Consider the following 27337-nt stretch of genomic DNA (forward strand, 5'->3'; position numbering starts at 1 on the left):
CACCCTGATCTAGATTAAAAAAAAAAAAAAAATTTAACACACTTTTTTTGTTTACAATTTTCTCCTCTAGCAAGGAAAAAAAGATACAATGTATCCATCTCTCCATTCAAGAGGAGAAAACACAAGGGATGGGCTGTACTGTTACTGATCATTGTGATGGCCTATCAGAGTGATCAGGATCGAAAACCGAACCTCCCAGTTCCCGGTTGTCCCACAGATAAACACCCACTTGCGTAAGGCCGCATATATGCGTATGCCTGATGAGAAGGGATTAATAACCAATTTACTAAAGAAAGTCTTTCTGACTTACCATAGGGTGGTGGTGGTATGGTAGCATTAAAAGGAAGGCTTGGCTGATTTAAGGGTGGTCTCACTTCATTAAAGGGAGGTGTTGGTTGACTGAAGGATGAGCTCTGATCATTGTAGAGGGGTCCTGACTGATTTAAGGGTAGCTTAGATTCTATTGGTTCTGGTGGTCTTGACTCAGTTAAAGGTTGCTTTGGCTCTGGTGGTCTTGACTCACTGACAGGTTCCCTTGGCTCTGGTGGTCTTGACTCACTGTAGGGTTGCCTTGGCTCCGGTGGTCTTGACTCACTGTAGGGTTGCCTTGGTTCCGGTGGTCTTGACTCACTGTAGGGTTGCCTTGGCTCCGATGGTCTTGACTCACTGTAGGGTTGCCTTGGATCTGATGGTCTTGACTCACTGTATGGTTGCCCTGGATCTGATGGTCTTGACTCACTGTATGGTTGCCCTGGATCCGGTGGTCTTGATTCACTGTAAGGCTGCCTTAGTTCTGGTGGTCCTGATTCGCTGTACGGCTGCCTTGCTTCTGGTGGTCGTGCATCCTTGTAGGGCTGCCTTGCCTCTGGTGGTCTTGGCTCACTGTAGGGTTGCCTTGGATCTGGTGGTCTTGGCTCACTGTAGGGTTGCCGTGGATCTGGTGGTCTTGACTCACTGTAGGGTTGCCTTGGATCCTGTGGTCTTGACTCACTGTAGGGTTGCCTTGGATCCTGTGGTCTTGACTCACTGTAGGGTTGCCTTGGATCCTGTGGTCTTGACTCACTGTAGGGTTGCCTTGGATCCGGTGGTCTTGACTCACTGTAGGGTTGCCTTGGATCCGGTGGTCTTGACTCACTGTAGGGTTGCCTTGGATCCGGTGGCCTTGACTCACTGTAGGGTTGCCTTGGATCCGGTGGTCTTGACTCACTGTAGGGTTGCCTTGGATCTAAGGGTCTCGACTCACTGTAGGGTTGCCTAGGATCCACTGGTCTTGACTCACTGTAGGGTTGCCATGGATCCAGTGGTCTTGACTCACTATAGGGTGGCCTTGATTGTGGTTGTCTTGACTCACTGAAGGCTGGCCTCGGTTGTGGTGGTCTTGACCCACTGAAAGTTGGCCTCGGTTGTGGTGGTCTTGACCCACTGAAAGGTGGCCTTGGTTGTGGTGGTCTTGACCCACTGAAAGGTGGCCTTGGTTGTGGTGGTCTTGACCCACTGAAAGGTGGCCTTGGTTGTGGTGGTCTTGACTCATTGAAAGTTGGCCTTGGTTGTGGTGGTCTTGACTCATTGAAACTTGGCCTTGGTTGTGGTGGTCTTGACTCACTGAAACCTGGCCTTGGTTGTGGTGGTCTTGACTCACTGAAACCTGGCCTTGGTTGTGGTGGTCTTGACTCACTGAAACCTGGCCTTGGTTGTGGTGGTCTTGACTCACTGAAACGTGGCCTTGGTTGCGGTGTTCTTGACTCACTGAAGGTTGACCTTGGCTCTGGTGGTCTTGAATCAGTGTAGGGTTGCTTTGTCTCTGGTGGTCTTGATTCATTAAAGGGTGGCCTTGACTCTGGTGGTCTTGAGTCACGAGCCAAGAGTTCCCTTGGTTCTGGTGGTCTTGACCCACTGAAGGATGGTCTTGGCTCTGGTGGTTCTGACTCACTTAAGTTTTGCTTTGACTCACTAAAGGCTGTCCTTTGCTCTGGTGGTCTTGATTCCCTGAAAGGTGGCCTTGCCTCTGGTTGCCTTGACTCACGAGCCAAGAGATCCCTTTGCTCAGGTTGTCTAGAATCACTGAAGGGTGGCCTTGACTCATTCAGAGATGATCTCATCTCACCATAGGCTGGCCTTGATTCAAACTGCTGCCTTGAGTCATTCATGCCTGATCTTGGCTCACTCATAGGTGGTCTTGACTGATCAAAAGATGACCTCTGATCATGCCAGGGTGGTCTGGATTCAGTTGTTGGTGGTCTTGAGTCATGCATTGGTGGCCTTGAGCCAGTCGTAGATGATCTTGACTGATCAAAAGGTTGCCCCCATGTATTCATCGAGGTCCTGGATTCATTCATGTCTGCTCTTGGCTGATTAAAAGTTGGTCTCTGTTGCCCAACCGGGGTTGGTCTTGATTGACTAAAGGATGGTCTCATCTCACTGCCAGAGTCTTGTCTGTTACCTTTGGGGCCAAAAGTTTGCTGACTTGAAGTAGGTTGTGTGTTGGAAACAAAACCTTTAAATAGAAAAATACCAGATATTATCAGGATGTTTCTGGGATGTGATAGCATGTATAGTATTATTGTTTCTCATTCAGCCAGCACTTAAAGACACAGTTTCTTTACAAGACATGTTAATATACAAAAATTCAATATGGAGACTCACAGAACTTTCAAAGATAGCTTTTAAGCTGAACTACTTGTGTCACTACCTATGCTTTCTCTTTAAATTTCTATAAATATTCCACTGAAGGAAGGAGGCAAGTGCTTTATCACTTGCCTTCTATGTGACTTCCTATATGAAGATATATAAAATTCACATAGACTAGTGATAACTGTAGCTTAGCTGGAATGCCAAGTTCACCTTGACGCTTCATACCCAGGATGAGGGTAGGTGAGGGAAGTCTTTATCCCAGTGAGAGCACAAGACAGACTCTTGTTTTGAGTGAAATTTCTTTAAATAAAATCATTCATAAAAGTATATTATGATAAATAAAATGTTTTATAGCCCAACTCTGGGCAACTAAAAATTATTCCCTGAAGTGGGGCAGTGCCTGCACTGCAAGGGATAATTGCTTGTTTTGGTCTAGGGCCAGTTTACTATCCTTTAAACTTTAGAAGGGCCAGACTGTGGCCAGTGGGAGTAGAAGATGTCCTGGTGTCGGTAACAATGCCCCATAATTGGTGTCTGTGAGAGGAATAGTTCCCCCATGGTTGAGGTCAGTGGGAGGAATAGATCCCCCATGGTTGAGGTCAGTGGGAGGAATAGTTCCCCCATGGTTGAGGTCAGTGGGAGGAATAGTTCCCCCATGGTTGATATCAATAGGAAGAATAGTGCCCCATCATTGGTATCAGTGGGAGGAATAGTTCCCCATGGTTGATATCAATAGGAGGAATAGTGCCCCATCATTGGTATCAGTGGGAGGAATAGTGCCCCATCATTGGTATCAGTGGGAGGAATAGTGCCCCATCATTGGTGTCAGTGGGAGGAATAGTGCCCCATCACTGGTATCAGTGGGAGGAATAGTGCCCCATCATTGGTGTCAGTGGGAGGAATAGTGTCCCATCATTGGTGTCAGTGGGAGGAATAGTGTCCCATCATTGGTGTCAGTGGGAGGAATAGTGCCCCATCATTGGTGTCAGTGGTAGGAATAGTGCCCCATGGTTAATGTCAGTGGGAGGAATAGTTCCCCATGGTTGATGTCAGTGGGAGAAATAGTTCCCCATGGTTGATGTCAGTGGGAGAAATAGTTCCCCATGGTTGATGTCAGTGGGAGGAATAGATCCCCAGGGTTGATGTCAGTGGGAGGAATAGATCCCTAGGGTTGATGTCAGTGGGAGGAATAGATCCCCAGGGTTGATGTCAGTGGGAGGAATAGATCCCCAGGGTTGATGTCAGTGGGAGGAATAGATCCCCATGGTTGATGTCAGTGGGAGGAATAGATCCCCATGGTTGATGTCAGTGGGAGGAATAGATCCCCATGGTTGATGTCAGTGGGAGGAATAGATCCCCAGGGTTGATGTTAATGACAGGAATTACGTCCCATTGCTGGTGTCAGTGGAAGGAATATTTCCCCAAGGGCCAGATAAAGGTAAAGGCAAGGGTCACATTCGGCCCCCAGGCTGCAGTTTGGAGACCACTGGTCTAGAGCATGGGTAAGTGCCATCTGCTGGTGGACCAGAGGATCAGGTAAAACAGTTTCTACTCTCCCTTAATCATGACGAGTAATTAACCAATACAGTGAATGCACAGCCCCACTGCCAGGGATCATTCTTTAGTTGCCTGGAGCCGAGCTTTAAAGTGGTCCTAAAGGTTTTTTCATTCTATGCGCAGCATCACCCCCAGCCCCCCCCAATACTCACCTAAGCCCCCTCTCGATCCAGCAATGTGCACTGGAGTTTCGGCTATCCCGGGACTGCCTCTTCTCACTGGCTGAGATGGAAGCGGCAGCCATTGGCTCCCACAGCTGTCAATCACAGCCAGTGAGCCAATGAGAAGAGAGAGGGGGTTGGGGCCCGAGCTGCGGCTCCGTGTGTGAAAAGGACAGATGGAGCAGCAGGTGCCCCCATAGCAAGATTCTTGCTGTGGGGGCACCCAACAGGAGGGAGGGGTCAGGAGATCCTGAGGGGGACCAGAGAATTCGAGAATCCGGGCTGCTCTGTGCAAAACCATTACACACAGCAAGTATAGACATGTTTGTTATTTTTTCTTAGTAATTCTGTAGGCATGATTTTTTTTTTCTAAAAAAACAGCAACTATGGAATATAAACCTTACCATACCATACATTTTGCAATGACTGATACTCTTTGTGATGGTGACAGTAGAAGCCCTTCAACTATGAGAGACAAAATGAGAAAGAAAATCCAGACAATCACATTGGCTGATTTGGAAATAATTTATTTGCAAATTATGGTGGAAAATAAGTATTTGGTCACCTACAAACAAGCAAGATTTCTGGCTCTCACCGACCTGTACCTTCTTCTTTAAGAGGCTCCTCTGTCCTGCACTCATTACCTGTATCAATGGCACCTGTTTGAACTTGTTATCAGTATAAAAGACACCTTTCCACAACCTCAAACAGTAACACTCCAAACTCCACTATGGTGAAGACCAAAGAGCTGTCGAAGGACACCAGAAACAAAATTGTAGACCTGCACCAGGCTGGGAAGACTGAATCTGCAATAGGCAAGCAGCTTGGTGTGAACAAATCAACTGTGGGAGCAATAATTAGAAAATGGAAGACATACAAGACCACTGATAATCTCCCTCGATCTGGGGCTCCACACAAGATCTCACCCCGTGGGGTCAAAATGATCACAAGAACGGTGAGCAAAAATCCCAGGACCACACGGGGGGACCTAGTGAATGACCTGCAGAGAGCTGGGACCAACGTAACAAAGGCTACCATCGGTAACACACTACGCCGCCAGGGACTCAGATCTGCAGTGCCAGACGTGTCCCCCTGCTTAAGCCAGTACATGTCCGGGCCCGTCTGAAGTTTGCTAGAGAGCATTTGGATGATCCAGAAGAGGATTGGGAGAATGTCATATGGTCAGATGAAACCAAAATAGAACTGTTTGGTAGAAACACAACTCGTCGTGTTTGGAGGAGAGAGAATGCTGAGTTGCATCCAAAGAACACCATACCTACTGTGAAGCATGGAGGTGGCAACATCATGATTTGGGGCTGTTTCTCCGCAAAGGGACCAGGACAACTGATCCATGTACAGGACAGAATGAATGGGGCCATGTATTGTGAGATTTTGAGTGCAAACCTCCTTCCATCAGCAAGGGCATTGAAGATGAAACGTGGCTGGGTCTTCCAACATGACAATGATCCCAAACATACCGCCCAGGCAACGAAGGAGTGGCTTCGTAAGAAGCATTTCAAGGTCCTGGAGTGGCCTAGCCAGTCTCCAGATCTCAACCCCATAGAAAACCTTTGGAGGGAGTTGAAAGTCCGTGTTGCCCAGCGACAGCCCCAAAACATCACTGCACTAGAGGAGATCTGCATGGAGGATGGGCCAACATACCAGCAACAGTGTGTGCCAACCTTGTGAAGACTTACAGGAAACGTTTGACCTCTGTCATTGCCAACAAAGGATATATAACAAAGTATTGAGATGAACTTTTCATATTCACCAAATACTTATTTTCCACCATAATTTGCAAATAAATTCTTTCCAGATCAGCCAATGTGATTGTCTGGATTTGTTTTCTCATTTTGTCTCTCATAGTTGAGGTCTACCTATGATGCCAATTACAGGCCTCTCTCATCCTTTTAAGTGGGAGAACTTGTACAATTGGTGGCTGACTAAATACTTTTTTGCCCCACTGTATGTACATTGCACGGATTTTTACCAAACTTTGCTTCAGATTCCTACCTTTTATTATTCTGAGTGAACAGCTGTCTGGCTGTGTCCATGTGCACAGTGAATCTGTATGCGAGTCATTTCATAATTATCAATTAGCTGCTGTAGGGCTCTAATGAGGAAAATGACAGGGTCTGCATCCCTTTAGACAGGATTTCCTATTGGGAGTATCTCCCCAAAAGTGACATTTTTGTTGCAGGGGATGCCTGAAATCTGATTTGGTGCAGACTTCTGGGAAAATCAATGAGCCAATCACACAAGCAGGAAATGATGTTTCCGGGGGGCGTTTGGTACACATTCTGTACAAAGATCTTAGATTGTAAGCTCCCAGGATCAGGCCCTCCTAACCCTCTTGTATTGAACTGTATTGTTGCTGTATTGTCTCCCTTTATATTTTGAAGTTCTGAGTAAACTGTTGGCGCTATATAAATCCTGTATAATAATAATAATATAAATCCTGTATAATAATAATAACAATAATAATAAATAAAAAAAGTACACCTCCAGGTAGCTATATTGCATTTCATTTTACAGAAAATTACAGAGCTGCAGATTGAAAGGGAAAGGTCATTTTTAGTATCATTCAATTACCATAGGACTAGTGTCACAATTGTATATGCTAGGCATAATTTTTTTTCATTTGCTATTTTTCCCCCACAAGTGAAGTTAGCCTTTAAGTTTTCTTATCACTTTCTGTACCAAAGACAGAGGTCAGCGAGACTACCAGAGGGCGAATCTCTCCTGCAGGGACACAGATAGCAATGAAAACCTCATAAGTCCCTTCCACACACTATCCAGAACAGTTTGAGCTTTAAAGTGTTACTAAACCCCTGACCCTGCATTCACTATATCCGCTCTCCCCGGACCCTGCATTCACTATATCCGCTCTCCCCGGACCCTGCATTCACTATATCCCCTCTCCCCGGACCCCGCATTCACTATATCTGCTCTCCCCAGACCCCGCATTCACTATATCCGCTCTCCCCAGACCCGGCATTCACTATATCCGCTCTCCCCGGACCCCGCATTCACTATATCTGCTCTCCCCGGACCCCGCATTCACTATATCCGCTCTCCCCGGACCCCGCATTCACTATATCCGGTCTCCCCGGACCCCGCATTCACTATATCCGGTCTCCCCGGACCCTGCATTCACTATATCCGCTCTCCCCGGACCCCGCATTCACTATATCCGGTCTCCCAGGACCCCGCATTCACTATATCCGGTCTCCCCGGACCCCGCATTCACTATATCCGGTCTCCCCGGACCCCGCATTCACTATATCCGCTCTCCCCGGACCCCGCATTCACTATATCCGCTCTCCCCGGACCCCGAATTCACTATATCCGGTCTCCCCGGACCCCGCATTCACTATATCCGCTCTCCCCGGACCCCGCATTCACTATATCCGCTCTCCCCGGACCCCGCATTCACTATATCCGCTCTCCCCGGACCCCGCATTCACTATATCCGCTCTCCCCGGACCCCGCATTCACTATATCCGCTCTCCCCGGACCCCGCATTCACTATATCCGGTCTCCCCGGACCCTGCATTCACTATATCTGCTCTCCCCGGACCCTGCATTTACTATATCCGCTCTCCCCGGACCCTGCATTTACTATATCCGCTCTCCCACAGTACACACAACATGGAAATGCAATTATTTTAGTAAATATAAACCTTAAAATCTTAGGGCAGACAATCAGCCCCATGCTGGGATTGGAGAGCTCTGCGAGCAACAAACATAATGAAGATACTTTACCAGATCTGCTTGAATCCTGCCCAAAGGATGGCCTTGCATTAGGATACGTTCCAGCCTGATTGACCGTGGAGGCGGGTGATTGCTGACGTGGATTTGTATTTCCTGTCGGCGCTCCTGTAAGATTTTTAATTATTGGTTACCGAAAGCTGATCAGATGTGATTGGAAAAGAGCCGGCGGAACCGGAGGCAGACTGACAACTCATGGGGCCCCCGGGCAATAGGGGATCATGGGGCCCTGGTGTCTTCACCCACACCCAAAAAAGCCTATGAAAAAAGGTACCAGGGGCATCTCATGGGGCCCCCTACTGACCCCGGGCCCTCATGCAGTGCCAGAGTGCTCAAATGGTCAGTCTGCCCCTGGGCGGAACAACCAACCGGCTCCTTCAGCACTGAGATTTCATTATCGTTGAGTTTTTGGTACACATTGTGTTATTCCTGCATTATTGTAACCTAAAAGCAATTTTTGGTCAAATTTTCACAGTTACTGCTTGCCGTTTCCTACTTTGAATATCGTATTTCCTAAGCTGGGTGTAAACAGTTTTTTGGGTTTTTTTGCTCAGCGGGCTGAATGAAAAGAAAAAAAAAAAAATTTTCTCTATCCACACAAGCGAGGTGGATGGAGGAATCTTCCCTGTTGTGACATTGTATTCAGACAGCAGGGACTCCCTGCTGTCAGAGTACACGGATCAGTGGCTGCAGCAGAGTGGCTGCAGCCACTGATCAATGACATTTTCTGGTTGGGCCAGTCGACTTCTGTCGGACAGGGAGGGCCACACACAGATCGAATTTGTCTGGTCCCTGGCAAACTTCAATCGACCTGTACCCACCTTTACACAGAGCTATAAATGCTCACATCGATCATCAGTAGATTAGGGAATAAAATTAGCATCCCACCTGGAAGTGGAACTTAAAAATGGAACTTCGCCTAAAAAGGACATTACGCTTTTCCTCATAAACCCCGCCCCCCCTTCCCATGAAGGAATCTTCCCTGTTGCGACATTGTATTCTGACAGCAGGGACTCCCTGCTGTCAGAGTACACGGATCAGTGGCTGCAGCAGAGTGGCTGCAGCCGCTGATCAATGACAATTTTCCGGTTGGGCCAGTCGACTTCTGTTGGACAGGGAGGGCCACACACAGATCGAATTTGTCTGGTCCCTGGCAAACTTCAATCCACCTGTACCAACCTTTACACAGAGCTATATCTCACAGCAATGCTCACATCGGTCATCAGTAGATTAGGAAATAAAATTAGCATCCCACCTGGAAGTGGAACTTAAAAAATGGAACTTCGCCTAAAAAGGACATTACGCTTTTCCTCATAAACCCCGCCCCCCCCCCTTCCCATCTGTATTGGTGAGGTTTGTTATTTTTTTTTTCCCTTTTTACCCGCTCCCACTTCCGCTGTGAAAGTTGCCCCCCCCCCCCCCCGGCCGTAGCTTCCTGGGCACATCACAGGTCCCAGGAGGCTGCGGGTCCATTGAGAAAGCGCATAGCTACTCATGTATGTGCAGTGGGAAGACAGCTGTAAAGCACCAGGAAGTCACAACTAGCTTCCAACAACCAAGATGGCCACCCCAGGGACCTGAACACCGGCAAAGAACAAGCCCACGTGAGGACAGGGCTGAATCCCTGGACAGATGAGTGTCTCGTTTATTAAAAGTGAGCAGCTACAGTATTTGTAGATGCTGACTTGACTTGACTTTTTATTTTCTATAGTGAAGATCGCCTTTAACCACTTCCAGTCCGGACACTTTCACCCCCTTCCAGTCCAGGCCAATTTTCAGCTTTCAGCGCTATCACACTTTGAATGACAATTGCGCGGTCATGCAACACTGTACCCATATGAATTTTTTAGCTTTTTATTTTTGAGACAGACAAAACTTTATTTTGGTGGTATTTATTCACCGCTGGGATTTTTATTTTTTTAGCTATATAAATGAAAAAGTCCAAAAATTTTGAAAAAAAAGTGTTTTTCTTATAAAATTTTGCAAATAAATCTTTCTTTATAAATCTTGGCCAAAATTAAAAAAAAAAAATAACCCAAATTAGTTTAAAACCAAAAATTATAATTTTTCAAAAATGTTTTTATATTTTTATTTTATTTTTTTATATTATTTATTTTAACATACTGTCACCCTAGCAGTACAGTGTCACCATAGTGACACTGTACTAGTTGTGGGGGTGATGAAGATTTTTTTTTACACTTGATTGCTTTTACACCCATAAAGGCTGTAAAAGCAATCATTTCTCTTTCTCTCTGGCTGCATTCTTGCAGCCATTGAGAAATACTGTGAGAGCTGTGGTTGGTCACAGCTTGTCACATGGTACAAGGCTGTTGTACATGCAACACTGTACCCATATAAATGTTTTAGCATTTTTTTGAGACAAATAAAACTTTATTTTGGTGGTATTTATTCACCACTGGGATTTTTATTTTTTTGCTATATAAATGAAAAAGTCCAAACATTTTGCAAATAAATAATCTTTCTTCATAAATCTTGGCTAAAATTTGGTTATCTTTTTGGTAAAAAAAAAAAAAACCCCAAATTAGTTTATAACCAAAATTATAATTATTTTTTACATTTTTATTTTATTTTTATTTTTTTGCATACTGTCCCCCTAGCAGTACAGTGTCACTATGGTGACACTGTACTACTTGTGGGGGGTGATGAAGAATTTTTTTTTTTTTATTTACACGGATTGCTTTTACACCCATAAAGACTGTAAAAGCAATCATTTCTCCTCCTCTCTGGCTGCATTCTTGCAGCCATTGAGAAATACTGTGAGAGCTGTGATTAGTCACAATTTGTCACATGGTACAAGGTTGTTGTGAATAGCCCTGTACCATGTGATCTGTGTGATCATTCACAGATTTCACACGTGGTAAACAATGATGTCAGAAGTAACATCTTGCTTACTACTATTCATGTGATCACTGATTGGCCAATCAGTGATCACATGATCAGAACCTCACAGAGGTCTCGTACAGCGATCGATGGAGGGAGCGCGCACAACCTGAAAATACGGGGGCCGTACGGCAACCCACTCCTGCACTGCTCCCATCTGGCTGTTTATGTACATGGGCCAGACGGGAAGTGGTTAAGTCTACTGGGTGAGGGGCAACCCTTGCCATAAAAAATAGCTTGACTTGGGGCAAGAGTTTGACAGAAGTCGGATACGTTCCCTGCTAATTAGGGGCTAGAGCTCTCCAATCAGCGGGCAGAATGAGTTTTGCCGATTGCGGAGCATGGGGCATGTCAGAACTCTACAGAGACTGCTGCCTTCTCACAGACAGCAAAGGTCCTTCTCTGCAGCATGCTGGCAAAGGTCAGGCTTTATCCGGTCAGCCTGTGGCTGTTTTGCAAAGCAAACCAACTAAATTATTAATAGAATGATGTTTGATTGATATGAGGTGGATTACCCAAAAGGGCACAATGTAATTTTCTTTTTTGGCAAAAAAAGGTTTAAAGCGATGCTAAAGGTTAATTTTTTTATTGTAAAATAACAAACATGTCTATACTTACCTGTAGTGGTTTTGCAGCCTGGATCCTCCTCTTCTCGGGTCCCCACAGGCTCTCCCAGCTCCTCCTGTCAGGTGCCCCCAGAGCAAGCAGCTTGCTATGGGGGCACCCTCTGCTCCGTGTGTCCATTCACACACAGAGACGTGGCTTGGCCATACCCCCTTCTCTCTCCTCACTGGCTGTCTGTGATTGACAGCAGCAGAAGCCAATGGCTCTCGCTTGCTGTCTCAGCCAATGAGGAGGCAGAGGCCCGGGACAGCCGAGGCGGTCGTGCACATCGCTGGAACTTGATGGGACTCAGGTATTGAGGGGGCACTGCTGAACACAGAAGGTTTTTTGCCTTCATGTATAGAATGCATGAAGGTAAAAGACCTTGAGCCTTTATAACCACTAAGTAGGTGTGAGCATGTCCCACACAGCACCGGTATCTGTAAATTCATTCAATGCCCGACGTTGGCCATATTTAACCAGTTGCCTGGGTGGCTGGGCGAAAAGCTCGTCCCTCCGGGTGGACGCCATATGGCGTCCTTTCCGGAACAAGCATTGTAAAGGGCCGTGCGATCTGCCACCGGCCATGTACCTCGGATACGGCCGATAACAGATCTGTGTACCGGCCCTGTTTCCAGTACCATGTGACCGATCACAGCAGGTCACATGACAGTTGTATACAATGGATTGCTTCCTTTCATGCCATCCATTATATGCAAGTGTGTCTAGCTGTGAATGGTCACAGCAATCACATGCACAAACTGGGCCAATCACAGCCCAGCTGTGTCATGTGATTAGCCGTGGTCAAATCACAGCTAATCACAAAAAAAAAAAAAAAAAAAAAAAAAAAAACAAAAAAAAAAAACACCCTGAATGGATCAATTTCATTCAGGTAAATGCTTGCTTATAGCAAAGTAATTATTTGCTATAAGCAAATTGTACAAAAAAAAAAAAAAACACTGATCACTTCCCCGAAGTAGTACAATGTTACTATGGTAACATTATACTACTTTGGTCATAGTGAAATATGAAAAAAAAAACTTAGAAAAAAATGTAAAAAAATTAAAAATAAAAAAAATAAACAAATTATCAATTTTTTTTTTGTACTGTCACCAGTGTCCCTGATCACCACCATGCCAGTTATATGATGACGCTGTACTGCACTGGTGACAGTATGTTAAAAATAAAAGTGAAAATCATTTTTTTTCATTTCTTAATTTTCCAAAAAATTATGACAAAAAAATTACAACTTCAAAAAACTCGCCATGCCTCTTATGAAGTACGTCGGACTGTCTACTCTGCAAAAAGGGGACGTTTGGGGATATCTGTACTATTCTGACATTTGGGGGGATATCTGTACTGTTCTGACATTTGGGGGATATCTGTACTGTTCTGACATTTGGGGGATATCTGTACTGTCCTGACATTTGGGGGATATCTGTACTGTCCTGACATTTGGGGGATATCTGTACTGTTCTGACATTTGGGGGGATATCTGTACTGTTCTGACATTTGGAGGATATCTGTACTGTTCTGACATTTGGGGGATATCTGTACTGTTCTGACATTTGGGGGATATCTGTACTGTCCTGACATTTGGGGGATATCTGTCCTGTCCTGACGTTTTGGGGATATCTGTACTGTTCTTACATTTGGGGGATATCTGTACTGTCCTGACATTTGGGGGATATCTGTACTGTCCTGACATTTGGGGGATATCTGTACTGTTCTGACATTTGGGGGGATATCTGTACTGTTCTGACATTTGGGGGATATCTGTACTGTTCTGACATTTGGGGGATATCTGTACTGTCCTGACATTTGGGGGATATCTGTACTGTCCTGACATTTGGGGGATATCTGTACTGTCCTGACATTTGGGGGGATATCTGTACTGTTCTGACATTTGGGGGATATCTGTACTGTCCTGACATTTGGGGGATATCTGTCCTGTCCTGACGTTTTGGGGATATCTGTACTGTTCTTACATTTGGGGGATATCTGTACTGTCCTGACATTTGGGGGATATCTGTACTGTCCTGACATTTGGGGGATATCTGTACTGTCCTGACATTTGGGGGATATCTGTACTGTCCTGACATTTGGGGGATATCTGTACTGTCCTGACATTTGGGGGATATCTGTACTGTTCTGACATTCTTGAACCTCAAGAAATTAAATTGGCCGTCAGTACTTCAGGATTGATCAATTTTCAGATATAAATAATAAATACTAATTTGGGTTATTTTCACCAAAGACATGTAGCAGAATACATCTCGGCCTAAATTTATGAACAATTATTTACTTGCAAACTTTTATAACAGAAACAATGAAAAACTTGTGTTTTTTTTTTCAAAATTTTCAGTCTTTTTTTTTGTTAATTTAGCAAAAAATAAAAACCCCAGCGGTGATTAAATACCACCAAAAGAAAGGTCTAGTTGTGTGAAGAAAGTGATAAAATTTTAGTTTGGGTATAGTTTTGTATGACCGCGCAATTGTCATTCAAAGTGTGAAATCTGATTGGCCTGGGCAGGAAGGGGGTACAAGTGCCCGGTATGGAAGTGGTTAAAAGGGGAATCACGAAGAAGAAAAAGTTATTACCTTGAGGTCTACCTGATGCGGCTCCAAACCCCTGCCTTTGCTGAGGCTGCGCCTGCTTTCCCTCAGGGTCCTTCTGTTGCTTCGGCTGCCTGTTGTCTCCTCCGGGTCCTATAAAAATAGAAATACAAGACATAAGCAAGGAAGCCAGAAGCTTACCAGGTAAATATTTGTAAAAAGTGTTGTCATGATTTGTCAGGGAAAGCAACAGGTTCACGTCATCACCTATGACATAGATCGTCCATCGCTCACCTACCACACCGTTCAGCTGTTGAGGAATGAAGAAAAGATCTGATGCCTCATAGAGGTGCACGTGACTCAATCTATGAGACACCACTGGGCCAAACACCAAAAACCAGGGATGTTACACAGACTGCACACTTAGGCCGGCCATACATGGGTCGAAAATTCAACCGATTTTTTATCCGAAAATCGGACCCAAGAATAAATCGGCTGATTTTTGCTCTGTTAATGGGTCAACAGCACCGGCCGATTTCCATGGTTCCTCCCCTTTTCGTGCATTTTAGAAAATTCGTGAAAAACGACCAAATTTTGACTCAATGATGGTCAAATCGTACAATCGTTTTGACAAAAAGAATATGCGCATGAGCGGTGACCTGGAAGGAACAGAAGTTTCGCCTGTTATATGGGGTGAACCTTATGACTCGGTCAGCCGATTTTTGAAATCAACGATGGTGCCATCGAATTACCGAGCGAACGACGTTTCTGATTTTCGGACGAAAAATCGTTCGGAATTCGAACCATGTATGGCCTGCATAACTGACTGAAGTTGTTTGCTATAGTATCATAAACAATTTCTGTTTTTTTTTTTTTAACTTTATGACTTGGTTGATTTTCTAAACCATTGATGGCATCGTCAGATGACCGAGCGAACGTTTTTTTGATTTTCGGACGAAAAAATCGTTCGGAATTCGAACCATGTATGGCCTGCATAAGAAGGTGCTCCTAACGGCAACTGGTTATGCGTATAAAAGACACCCGTCCATAGAAAATCGTTCGGAATTCGAACCATGTATGGCCTGCATTACTGGCTGGATCACCAGGTGAAAATTAAGAAAAGAAAGCCTTAAAAAAAAGAAAAATGCAGCCATCACATCTAAGAACTCATGCACGCTGGATGTTTTTAACACTGCGTCCGGCATTTTTTTTCTGCGTCTAAATGCTCCTGCATGTTAGTCTATATGTCCATGCACACACAGGCATTTAGAGGAGTTTAGAGGCAGGAAAAAACCCACTGTGAGTGCATCCAGGAGGCGTGGCCTATTGTCAGAAAAAAAAAAAAAGTTTAACACGTTTAAATGCTAGGCGCATTGAACGGCAAATCATTTCAATGGCCAGAATAAATTATTATTCTGGCCAATGAAATGAATCAACATCCAAGCATTTGACATGCCTAAACGCATCAAACTCATTTACAAGAGTCAAGCATTTTTCCTGCCAGGAGGAAAGGTGTCTAGGAGAGATGGCCAAAAGCATCCAGCATGCATGACGCCTAATGCAGGCCATACACGGGTCGAATTCCGAACAAATTTTCTAGAAAATCGGAATTTTTGTGCATTTTGGAATCCGATGGTGTCAACCATTGACCTCGAAATTCAACCAACTAAACATTTTTTTTTCACCTTCTTTTGCTACAGAAAAGAATTTTTGTGGCCAAGAATTTTCTTTTCTTTCCAGGTCACAGCTCATTTCTTTTTCGGTTACATTTTTCGCATGATTTTTCCACCATTGATTAGAAATTCGTTTGTTTTTCAAAACATTTCCAACATGCCCGATCACTCAAATTCGACAGTGGCTCGAAAATCAGTTGTTGCTGTGGTCCACTAATGGTGTGAAATTCGAACGAAAATTCTTTTGGAAATTTGACCCATGTATGGCCGACTTTAGTATTGGACTTTAGTATTGGTCAGCTGCAATATAATAAATTGTTGCTTTTGGTTTTTATATCACCTAAATCTTCATCAACACATTTTCAATTGGCCAAAGTGCAATTTTTTTTTTTTTTTGCATTAAGATGATCTCCTTTTAAAAAAAATTCCACTTTGGCCAATTGAAAATGTGTTGATGAAGATTTAAGTGATATTAAAACCAAAAGCAACAATTTATTATATCACTTAAATCTTCATCAACACATTTTCAATTGGCCAAAGTGGATTATTTTTAAAAGGAGAAGATCATCTTTATGCAAAAAAAAAAAAAAAAAAAAAAAAAAAAAAGAATTGCACTTTTTTGCAGGAAAAAAAAAAGTGCATTTTTTATATTTTGTTGCAGGAGCCTGTAAAGCATTGCCCTAGCGATCAGCAGATTGCTGGTGCCATGCAGCTCTCCTGCAGACCTGTCAGTATATCTGTTTGCCTGTACAGGATGCAGATATACTCACAAGAAGATTCAACGAACTACCACAGCGCCATGGTAGTCTATTGAGAACCAAAAGGCGACAGCAGCTAAGGCCACCAGGACTTGTAATTTTCTCATTCACAGAAAACAGTGAATGAGTGACGCAGCCGGGCAAGTGGAGCCCGTATGGATGCTTTTTTTTTTTTTTTTAAATTTATTTTTTTAAATTTGACAGCTAGCAAGGGGGGAGAAGATTCCCTGCTAGCTGTCACAAAGTGAAGGAACAGGGGCTGGTGCATTCATAACACGTTACACCCTGAATATGAGGGTAACATGTTATGAAAGATGAACTTAAAGCAGAGTTCCAGCCATTTAACTTTTTTTTTTTTCTAAAAGCACCCCATGAGAGTGGCAGCTTACGCAATGCAATGATATATAACCTATGCTTTTGTTTTTTTTTATAAGGAACAAGGATTAAAACGACAAAACAAACAAAAACAACAAAACAAACAATAAACAAAACAAACAAAAACAAAAAAAAAACAAAAAACAAACGCGCCATGGTAGTCTATTGAGAACCAAAAGGCGACAGCAGCTAAGGCCACCAGGACTTGTAATTTTCTCATTCACAGAAAACAGTGAATGAGTGATGCAGCCGGGCAGGTGGAGCCCCGTATGGATGCTTTTTTTTTTTTTAAAATTTGACAGCTAGCAAGGGGGGAGAAGATTCCCTGCTAGCTGTCACAAAGTGAAGGAACAGGGGCTGGTGCATTCATAACACGTTACACCCTGAATATGAGGGTAACATGTTATGAAAGATGAACTTAAAGCAGAGCTCCAGCCATTTACCTTTTTTTTTTTTCTAAAAGCACCCCATGAGAGTGGCAGCTTATGCAATGCAATGATATATAACCTATACTTTTGTTTTTTTTATAAGGAACAAGGATTAAAACGATAAAAAAAAAACAAAAAAAAAAACAAAAAAAAAACAAAAAACAAAAAAACAAACAAAAACAACAAAAAAACAAACAAAAAAACAAAACAAAAAAAACCAAAAACAAACTTACTGCCGGCCTCATGTTGTGACCGCTGTCATCTTTAATCTGGGCACCTGAAGCCCGTTGGGATATTCTTCCGGGAAAATGTGCAGCTGAGTACCCAGCATGCACTTTCCGATCTCACGCCTGCACGGTGTAAAGAAGGCGCGACGCTTTCCCTGTATTGATGGTTGCCATAGCAATGGCAGTGACGGCGGAAGTCCCCGCCCCATTGCTGTGACAACCTTTAAACAATCATGTCACTTCCGGTCTCGTAATACCGCGAGATTTCGGTGTTAGGCATTCCCTAGGACTGCTGTGATAGATGACGCCGATATCCCAGAAGCCCTAGGGAATGCCTGATGATGCAATCGGCCTAGGTGGCCGGGACCGGATGTGGAGACAGAAATCTACAATTAACCGCTTCCCGTCCGCCCTATAGCAGTAATACATATATTAAATATATAATATATATATAAGTGATTTCGCGTTTCCAGGTACGGGGTGAGCCGCGTGTGCGCCCTACCCTCGCCGCTATTGACGGCCTCGGCTATCGATCACCAGGTCCCGGACGGTGATTCCCCGCCCTCACCCACTGATCAAGGAGCATTACAGACTGAAGGAGAGAACTGTAACTAAACAATACAGATCTCTCCCCTGTCCTCAGGAGGGCAAGTGGTTAAGTCCCGAATTAAGAAAAATTTTAAATGACTTTGGAATTTAAAGCTTACATGAGATTTCAGTGATTGGGTGCACATTGATCAGGACTAAAATGTCCTGGTCAGGAAGGGGGGTAAAGAACAAAAAAAAAGAAAAAATATATACATACACACCATTGTATTTAAAAAGGTAGTATAAAATAAAAAAATATATATATATACACACACACACACACACCGGGATGTACTGAGGGTGACCATTGTATTTAAAGGTTAAAAAAAAGAAGAAAAAAGAAAAAAAGAAGAAAAAAAAAGCGGTGTGCGCGCGCGCACGCACGCACGCACACACGCACACTTTTTTTTTTTTTTTTTTAACTACCTTTTAAATACAATGGTGTGTGTATATATACCTTTAACCACTTGCCCTCCAGAGGATTTACCCCCCCTTCCTGACCAGGCCATTTGGCTATACATATACACACATATTTATGTATTTATTTAGCCAAAACGAAAGCCAAAACTGAGGGTGACCATTGTATTTAAAGGCACAAAAAAAAAAAAAAGGCTGGAACTTCGCTTTAACCTTTAGTTTGTGTATCAACAACGCAGAGGATAAAAAAAAAAAATGATTACCTGTAGGGCGGTAGGAATCAAACGACAGATTCATCTGAGATTTCGCCGGAGGAGCTGGTGGAGGGTTTATGGAGGAAGCACTAGGGAACAGAGGCTTGATATTGGAGCTCAGCTCAGAACGGGCTGCAGGGAAGACATGACATGTGAGTTGTACACACAGAGGTATCACCGGATCGGAATTAATAAGCAGAACCAGGATCATATATGGAGGTCAGCAAGAACACTTCATTCCCTTCCTTCCTCCACTTGCGGTACCAACCACGACATGCTGAATTATAACCAAAGTGTGATGTACTACACCACCCTGACAACGCCTTTACCTGCATTTATCTTCTACAGAATGGCACCATCCGTGGTCACCATCTACTTCCTGAATGGAGATGCTGCGTCAGCCAGGACACAAGAATGTCAATTCTGGTCTCTGCGCAGCTCCTGGCCGCGTTCACAAATGTCCAATGGAGATCAGTGCCTACTGCAGCCTCTCACCTATGACTTTCTACAATGTACAGTCTGATCACTGTAGGAGAGGAGACGGAGGAAATGCTTCTTCCTTCCTGCAGCAGACTGTTCACATCATCTCAGCCTAAGCAAAGTCACGTGCTGGAGTTCAAGGGTGGCTTTTTAATCTTCCCAAAAGGGAAATTCCGCTTTAAGCCTTTGTCCCCCCGCTCCCCATTAAGAATTGGCACCTTTGGGGAGGGGGTACCCGAATTTGACAGGTACCCGCTCCCACTTCCGCTGTGACCGCCTAGGTGATCGGAAGTGGAAATTGTCCCCCCTCCCTCCCTGTAGTCTTCTGGGACACGTCACAGGTCCCAGAAGACTACAGGGCCATTCACAAAGTGCACTTCTCACGCATGCGCAGTGGGCACCCGGCTGCGAAGCTGCAAGCTGTCACAGCCGGGGGCCCACATTGAAGATGCCGACGCCAGGGAGAAAATAAAACTAAACTCTCTCAATCAACACTATTTTAAATCCACATGCAGCTAGCATTAGTAAAAAAAAAATAGGAAGGTACAAGGGGGGTATCAAAGTTTTGAGACTAGTTTTGTAACACGCCAACAGATGGCAGCACAAGGCTGCACACCGCAGTGTCACAGGGAGCACCAACCTTCATAAGTCAGTGTGCCAAAAGACATCGTCCTGTGTACATCAGAAGCTGTGCAACTGGTGCTATTCTGACCACGTGCATTACCACGTATACTATTCCATCATGGACAGCAAGATGAACAAAGAGCACTGGAGGAGGAGTTTTCTTTAGGAGGACGCAGAACCCCTGACCTCTGTCTGGACAGTGCTGATTGGCCCTGTGCTGATCACATGCACTCTCCCATGAAAAAAAAAAAAAAAAAAAAAAACTCTCTAGCAATACACAAACTGAGCATGTGCAGAAGGGCACGATTTAGTCTGTTTTATCAGCTTGGGCATTTGAAGAGGAGGGGCAGAGAAGACAGGATCCAACAGCCTTTTTACACAATGCAGAGGATTAACCCCTTAGGTCCCACAGTGAGTATAAAAAGCATGCTTTACTGTATATACAGACTGATTGTACTGTTGTGGGTTTCGTAACACTTTAAAACATAGCTATGTGTTTCAGTTGGCAATCTGTCCTGAAATTTATTTATTACAGGTACTTCTATAGATTATATATAAGTAACTGTAATAAATGAATACATTTCAGGCAGCACAGTGGCTAAATGGTTAGCACTTCCACCTGGCAGTACTAGGGTCGTTGGTTCAAATCCCAGCCACGGCACCACCTGCCTGGAGTTTGCATGTTCTCCCTGTGCCTACATGGGTTTCCTCTGGGTACTCCGGTTTCCTCCCACTCTCCAAAGACATGCTGGTAGGTTAATTGGATCCTGTCTAAATTGTCCCTAGTATGTGTATGTATGAATGTGAGTTAGGGACCTTAGATTGTACACCCCTTGAGGGTCAGGGACCTTAGATTGTACGCCCCTTGAGGGTCAGGGACCTTAGATTGTACGCCCCTTGAGGGTCAGGGACCTTAGATTGTACGCCCCTTGAGGGTCAGGGACCTTAGATTGTACGCCCCTTGAGGGTCAGGGACCTTAGATTGTACGCCCCTTGAGGGTCAGGGACCTTAGATTGTACGCCGCTTGAGGGTCAGGGACCTTAGATTGTACGCCCCTTGAGGGTCAGGGACCTTAGATTGTACGCCCCTTGAGGGTCAGGGACCTTAGATTGTACGCCACTTGAGGGTCAGGGACCTTAGATTGTACGCCACTTGAGGGTCAGGGACCTTAGATTGTACGCCCCTTGAGGGTCAGGGACCTTAGATTGTACGCCCCTTGAGGGTTAGGGACCTTAGATTGTACGCCCCTTGAGAGTTAGGGACCTTAGATTGTACGCCCCTTGAGAGTTAGGGACCTTAGATTGTACGCCCCTTGAGGGTTAGGGACCTTAGATTGTACGCCCCTTGAGGGTTAGGGACTGATGTGAATGTACAATTTATATGTAAAGTGCTGCATAAATTGACGGCGCTATATAAGTACCTGAAATAAATAAAAAATTTTAAAAAAATTATATAGCATTGTCAATTTATGCAGCGCTTAACATATATATATTATACATTCACATCAGTCCCTAACCCTCAAGGGGAGTACAATCTAAGGTCCCTAACCCTCAAGGGGCGTACAATCTAAGGTCCCTAACCCTCAAGGGGTGTACAATCTAAGGTCCCTAACCCTCAAGGGGCGTACAATCTAAGGTCCCTAACCCTCAAGGGGCGTACAATCTAAGGTCCCTAACCCTCAAGGGGTGTACAATCTAAGGTCCCTAACCCTCAAGGGGCGTACAATCTAAGGTCCCTAACTCACATTCATATACAAGGGCCAATTTAGACAGGATCCAATTAACCTACCAGCATGTCTTTGGAGTGTGGGAGGAAACCAGAGTACCTGGAGAAAACCCACGCAAGCACAGGGAGAACATGCAAACTCCAGGCAGGTGGTGCCGTGGTTGGGATTCAAACCAATGACCTTAGTATTGCAAGGCGGAAGTGCTAATCATTTAGCCACTGTGTTGCCCAGAACTGTGCTGAAAAAACGGATACTTTTAGGGCCCGTTCACACTAGAACATGGCGTGGGAATCCCACATTCTGTGCGTTTCCCACACTGCAATCAAAACACACTGCAGTTCCAATCTGTAGCGGGTGTCACTGTCAAGTTAATGATGCCCCAAATGCACATCACAAACGCAGTGCATAGGATCGCAAAGGTTGCCGTATGCTAGTGCAGGCACTATTGTGTGTGTGTTGAGATTTGAGCCCATTCAAAATGAACAGACTCAAATCGCACCGCACTAAACTGCATGCAAATCTCACAGAAACACGCAGCGCATTCCTGCGCAGTTCCCAGTGTGAACCAGCCATTATACAGCCTGCTTAAATGAGAAGTTGGGTTACCTTGTTTTCTAGGAGGCGCTCCGACAGGAGGGGACTTTGCTCGCTCTTTTATGCCCTGAAGTGCTTTAACCCCAGGCTCACTCAGAAAGGCCTATGAGACAAGAAGAGAATTTCAGGAACAAATCTTGGATCGGTTATAACACAACATAGAGGATTTTTATTATTTATTACAGGTACTTATATAGCGCTGTCAGTTTACGCAGCACTTTACATATATATTGTACATTCACATCAGTCCCTAACCCTCAAGGGGTGTACAATCTAAGGTCCCTACCCCTCAAGGGGCGTACAATCTAAGGTCCCTAACCCTCAAGGAGCGTACAATCTAAGGTCCCTAACCCTCAAGGGGTGTACAATCTAAGGTCCCTAACCCTCAAGGGGTGTACAATCTAAGGTCCCTAACCCTCAAGGGGCGTACAATCTAAGGTCCCTAACCCTCAAGGAGCGTACAATCTAAGGTCCCTAACCCTCAAGGAGCGTACAATCTAAGGTCCCTAACCCTCAAGGGGCGTACAATCTAAGGTCCCTAACCCTCAAGGAGCGTACAATCTAAGGTCCCTAACCTCAAGGGGCGTACAATCTAAGGTCCCTAACCCTCAAGGGGCGTACAATCTAAGGTCCCTAACCCTCAAGGGGCGTACAATCTAAGGTCCCTAACCCTCAAGGGGCGTACAATCTAAGGTCCCTAACTCACATTCCCACATACAGGTGTACCTCGGTTTACCAACGCCTCGGTTAACATAATTTTCAGTTTATGAATGAAAATTCATTGAAAATAGTGCCTCGGCTTAAGAATTTTTTTCGCAATACGAACGGATTAATTGGTTTTCAATGCATTTACAAATAGTTTTTTTTATCATGTCCCTGTACAGTATTTATGCCGTTAAAGTGCGCTTTATAAAGAGTTTTGAACAGATTTCTTTTACTTTTTTCTGACCTTCGGAATGGAGTAATTGGTTTCCAATGCATTTCTTTTTAATCATGTCCCTGTGCAGTATTTATGCCTTTAAAGTGCACTTTATAAAGAGTTTTGAACAGATAAGACTTTTTTTGCCTTTTTTCTGACCTCCAGAATGGATTAATTGGTTTTCAATGCATTTACTAATTTTTTTTTTATCATGTCCCTGTACAGTATTTATGCCTTTAAAGTGCGCTTTATAAAGAGTTTTGAACAAATATTTTTGACTTTTTTTCTGATCTCCGGAACAGATTGGTTTCCGATGCATTTTTTTTAATCATGTCCCTGTACAGTATTTATGCCTTTAAAGTGCACATTATAAAGGGTTTTGAACAGATTTTTTTGACTTTTTTCTGACCTCCGGAATGAATTAATTGGTTTCCAATGCATTTCCTTTTAATCATGTCCCTGTACAGTATTTATGCCTTTAAAGTGCGCTTTATAAAGAGTTTTGAACAGATAAGACTTTTTTTTGCCTTTTTTCTGACCTCTGGAACGGATTACTTGATTTTCAATGCATTTACTAATTTTTTTTTTATCATGTCCCTGTGCAGTATTTATGCCTTTAAAGTGCACTTTATAAAGAGTTTTGAACAGATAAGACTTTTTTTAACTTTTTTCTGATCTCCGGAACGGATTAATTGGTTTTCAATGCATTTCCGAATTTTTTTTTTTTATCATGTCCCTGTACAGTATTTATGCCTTTAAAGTGCATACAAGTTGCATTTCCAATGCATTTACTAATTTTTTTTTCTCATGTCCCTGTGCAATATTTATGCCTTTAAAGTGCACTTTATAAAGAGTTTTGAACAGATTTTTTTTTACTTTTTTCTGACCTCGGGAATGGAGTAATTGGTTTCCAATGCATTTCTTTTTAATCATGTCCCTGTGCAGTATTTATGCCTTTAAAGTGCACTTTATAAAGAGTTTTGAACAGATAAAAAAGACTAACTTTTTTCTGACCTCCGGAACAGATTAATTGGTTTTCAATGCATTTACGAATTAATTTTTAATCATGTCCCTGTGCAGTATTTATGCCTTTAAAGTGCACTTTTTAAAAAGTTTTGAACAGATAAAATACATTTTTTTTTACTTTTTCCTGACCTCCAGAACGGATTAATTGGTTTTCAACACATTCCTATGGGAAACCGTGTTTCGGTTCACAAATTTTTCGCAAGACGAAAAGTCCCGCAGAGCGAATTCAATTTGTAAACCGAGGTACGCCTGTACTAGGGCCAATTTAGTCAGGAGCTAATTCGCCTACCAGCAGGTCTCTGGAGTTTGCGCATCATTGATTTCCGGTAGCCTCTGTCTACATGCACTCCAGTGACAGTTGCATGGCATTTCTCAGGAAGGGTCTCTCTTACTTAGTCCATAGAATAAATTACCCCAACCAGCCATAACATTCTGATCAATGATAGGGAAGATTAATAACATTGATTATCTCAATACAATAGCGCCTGAAAGTGGCTGGGGTTTTTTTTTTAAACCGCAAGTGAACAAGTTATCCCTGAAGTTGTTGTGTTGAAAGCTGAAAAAGAAAATGGGCAAGCATAAGGATTTAAGCAACTTGGACACAAGGGCCAAATCGTAATGGCTAGACCCATGGTGACCCACAGCCAAGAGAAAAAAAAATCGCCACCAATGGACACACGAGCACCAGAACTGGACCACGCAGCAATGGAAGAAGGTGGTCTGGTCTGATTAACCACATTTTCTTTTACATCATATAGATGGCTGGGTGCGTTTGCGCCGCTTACCTCGGAAGAGAGGGCACTGGGATGTACTATGGGAAGAAGGCAAGGCGGCAGAGGCCGTGTGATGCTTTGGGCAATGTTCTGCTAGGAGGCTTTGGGTCGTGTCATTCATGTGGATGTTACTTTGACACGTACCACCTACCTAACCATGACCAAGTGACCAAGTATGCCTCTTCATAGAAACAGTAGTCCTTGATAGCAGTGGTATCTTTCAGCAGGATTATGTACCCGAACACACTGCAAAAATGTCTTGGGAAACACATCGAGTTGACTTGGCCTCCAAATTCTCAATCTGATCAAGCATCTGTGAGATGTGCTGGGAAAAAACTAGTCTGATCCATAAAAGCCCAGATTCACAACTTAAAGGATCTGCTACTGACAGCTTTGAGCCAGATAGCACAGCATACCTTCAGAGGTCTATTGGAGTCTATGCCCTGATGGGTCAGGGCTGTTTTGGTGGCAAAAGGGGGACCTACTCAATATAAGGTGGGTGGTCATAATATTATGGCTGAGTAGCGTATCTGTGTAATGCGATCTGTGGTCGCCATTAGAAGACGATAAACAGGGACAACACCGGAGGCAGAGACAGAAGGTGGTCACCCTATAACAGGAAGTACCTAAAGCAAGGACCTCCATATTAGGATAACAAGGAATTATTTTACTTAAACGCTTCCCATCCGCCCTATAGAAGAAATACTGCTACAGGCAGCACGGGTGAGCAAAATCACGTATATATACAAGTGATTTTGCATTTCTAGATAGGTGGCGCTCACGATCCCTACCCGCGTCACCATTCACGGACGAGGCCGTCAATCACTGGGTCCCGGGCCAGTGATTAATCGCCAGCTGATTGCTGAGGATCTCCAACGGGGAGAACTACTGTTTGTAAACAAAACAGTTCTCCTCCCTGTCAGCTTGTGCACACTGCTTTGCGTGCCTGTGCACAGAAATACAAAGCAGTGTGCTTACAGTGAAGCACAAACACACGGCCCCTAGTAAAACATACACAGCACACAGTTAACCCTTTGATCACCCCAGATGTTAACCCCTTCCTGCCCAGTGCCATTAGTATAGTTTGTCTTTTTTTTTTTTTTAGCACTGATCACTGTATTGATATCACTGGGGATGTTAGTGACACCAAGTCAGTTCCCCCCCAGTGTCACAATGCCCTCCGCAGTCCCGCTATAAGTCGCTGATCGCCGCCATTACTAGTAAAAATAAAAAAATTATATATATATATATGAACCAATTTACATGTATTGTGCTTTTGTTTAGCAAAGAATACATTTTTGCCTAAATTTATAACGAAATTTGATTTTTTTTATTTTTGTTCTCTAGATGTTTAATAGCAAAGTCAAAAATATTGTTTTTTTTCCCTCCAAATTGTTTTTGTTTTTTTTTTTTTTTTATAGCACAAAAAATTAAAAACCGCACAGGCAATCAAATGCCACCGAAAGAAAGCTCAATTACTGGGTAAAAAAAGGACATCAATTTCATTTGGGTGCAGTGTTGCATGACCGTGCAATTGTCAGTTTTTTCAACGAGATGTCAGTGACACCAAGTCAGTTCCCCCCCAGTGTCAGAATGCCCTTTGCAATCCCGCTATAAGTCGATGATCGCCGCCATTACTAGTAAGAAAGAAACAAAATCCCAGTATCTATACCGCCATTTATAAACACTATAACTTTTATGTAGACTAATTAATTTACATCGTGACGTCAGTGCCCCTCCCCTACGCGTTACGCCACAGGGTCACGTGGCTTCATCATGTGGCGTAACGCGTAGGGGAGGGGCTCTGACGTCACGACGCCGCGGTGGACGAGCGGCATTTACAAGCACAGGATCTGGGCACAGCTCTGTTGGGACACTGCATAATGTGAGTGGCGATTTATTCTCAAATAAAAGGTGATTTAACCTCACAAAGGATAAGGCACTATTGTGGCTCTTTCTTACATGGTTTCCCAATACACTGGGAGGAGGAAATATCACTCAAACCACCCCTAATTATCCATTGAGGCTCAGTGTGGAAGGAGGAATAAGGGAGACCTCTGGTGGCAGGAAAATGGCAATATAAATCCAGGGCATGGATGGAAATACATATATAGTATGAAGATTACCACCCAGTCCTGATAGGACAAAAGCGTTGTTAGCCACTTTGTTTGGCTAATTAAGGAGGTGAGCGCACACCTATCTATAGAGCACGGGGAGTGTGGCACAACACTGTATTTGTCACTGAAAAGAATTAAAGCACAAAGAGGACTATTTATGAATTTACTTTTGAGTAT

The 27337-nt window shown here is 43.9% G+C and overlaps 1 protein-coding gene across 2 annotated transcripts in view; it reads right to left on the bottom strand.

Annotated features, from left to right (window-relative positions):
- LOC149443631 (uncharacterized) overlaps window positions 1-27337 on the bottom strand; it is a 91585-nt gene that overhangs the window by 11212 nt on the left and 53036 nt on the right. For both annotated transcript variants that reach the window (XM_089655499.1, XM_089655500.1), the window contains exons 14-18: window positions 22338-22428; window positions 18910-19032; window positions 14226-14333; window positions 8115-8228; window positions 311-2494 (exon numbers count right to left, since the gene is read on the bottom strand). In XM_089655499.1, coding sequence (XP_089511625.1) covers window positions 311-2494; window positions 8115-8228; window positions 14226-14333; window positions 18910-19032; window positions 22338-22428 — 2620 coding nt within the window. The remainder of the gene's footprint in view (window positions 1-310; window positions 2495-8114; window positions 8229-14225; window positions 14334-18909; window positions 19033-22337; window positions 22429-27337) is intronic.

The sequence above is a fragment of the Staurois parvus genome, unplaced genomic scaffold (assembly GCF_062004578.1).
Source record: "Staurois parvus isolate SC_StPar_1 unplaced genomic scaffold, SC_StPar_1.0 ptg000842l, whole genome shotgun sequence".
NCBI lineage: Eukaryota > Metazoa > Chordata > Amphibia > Anura > Ranidae > Staurois > Staurois parvus.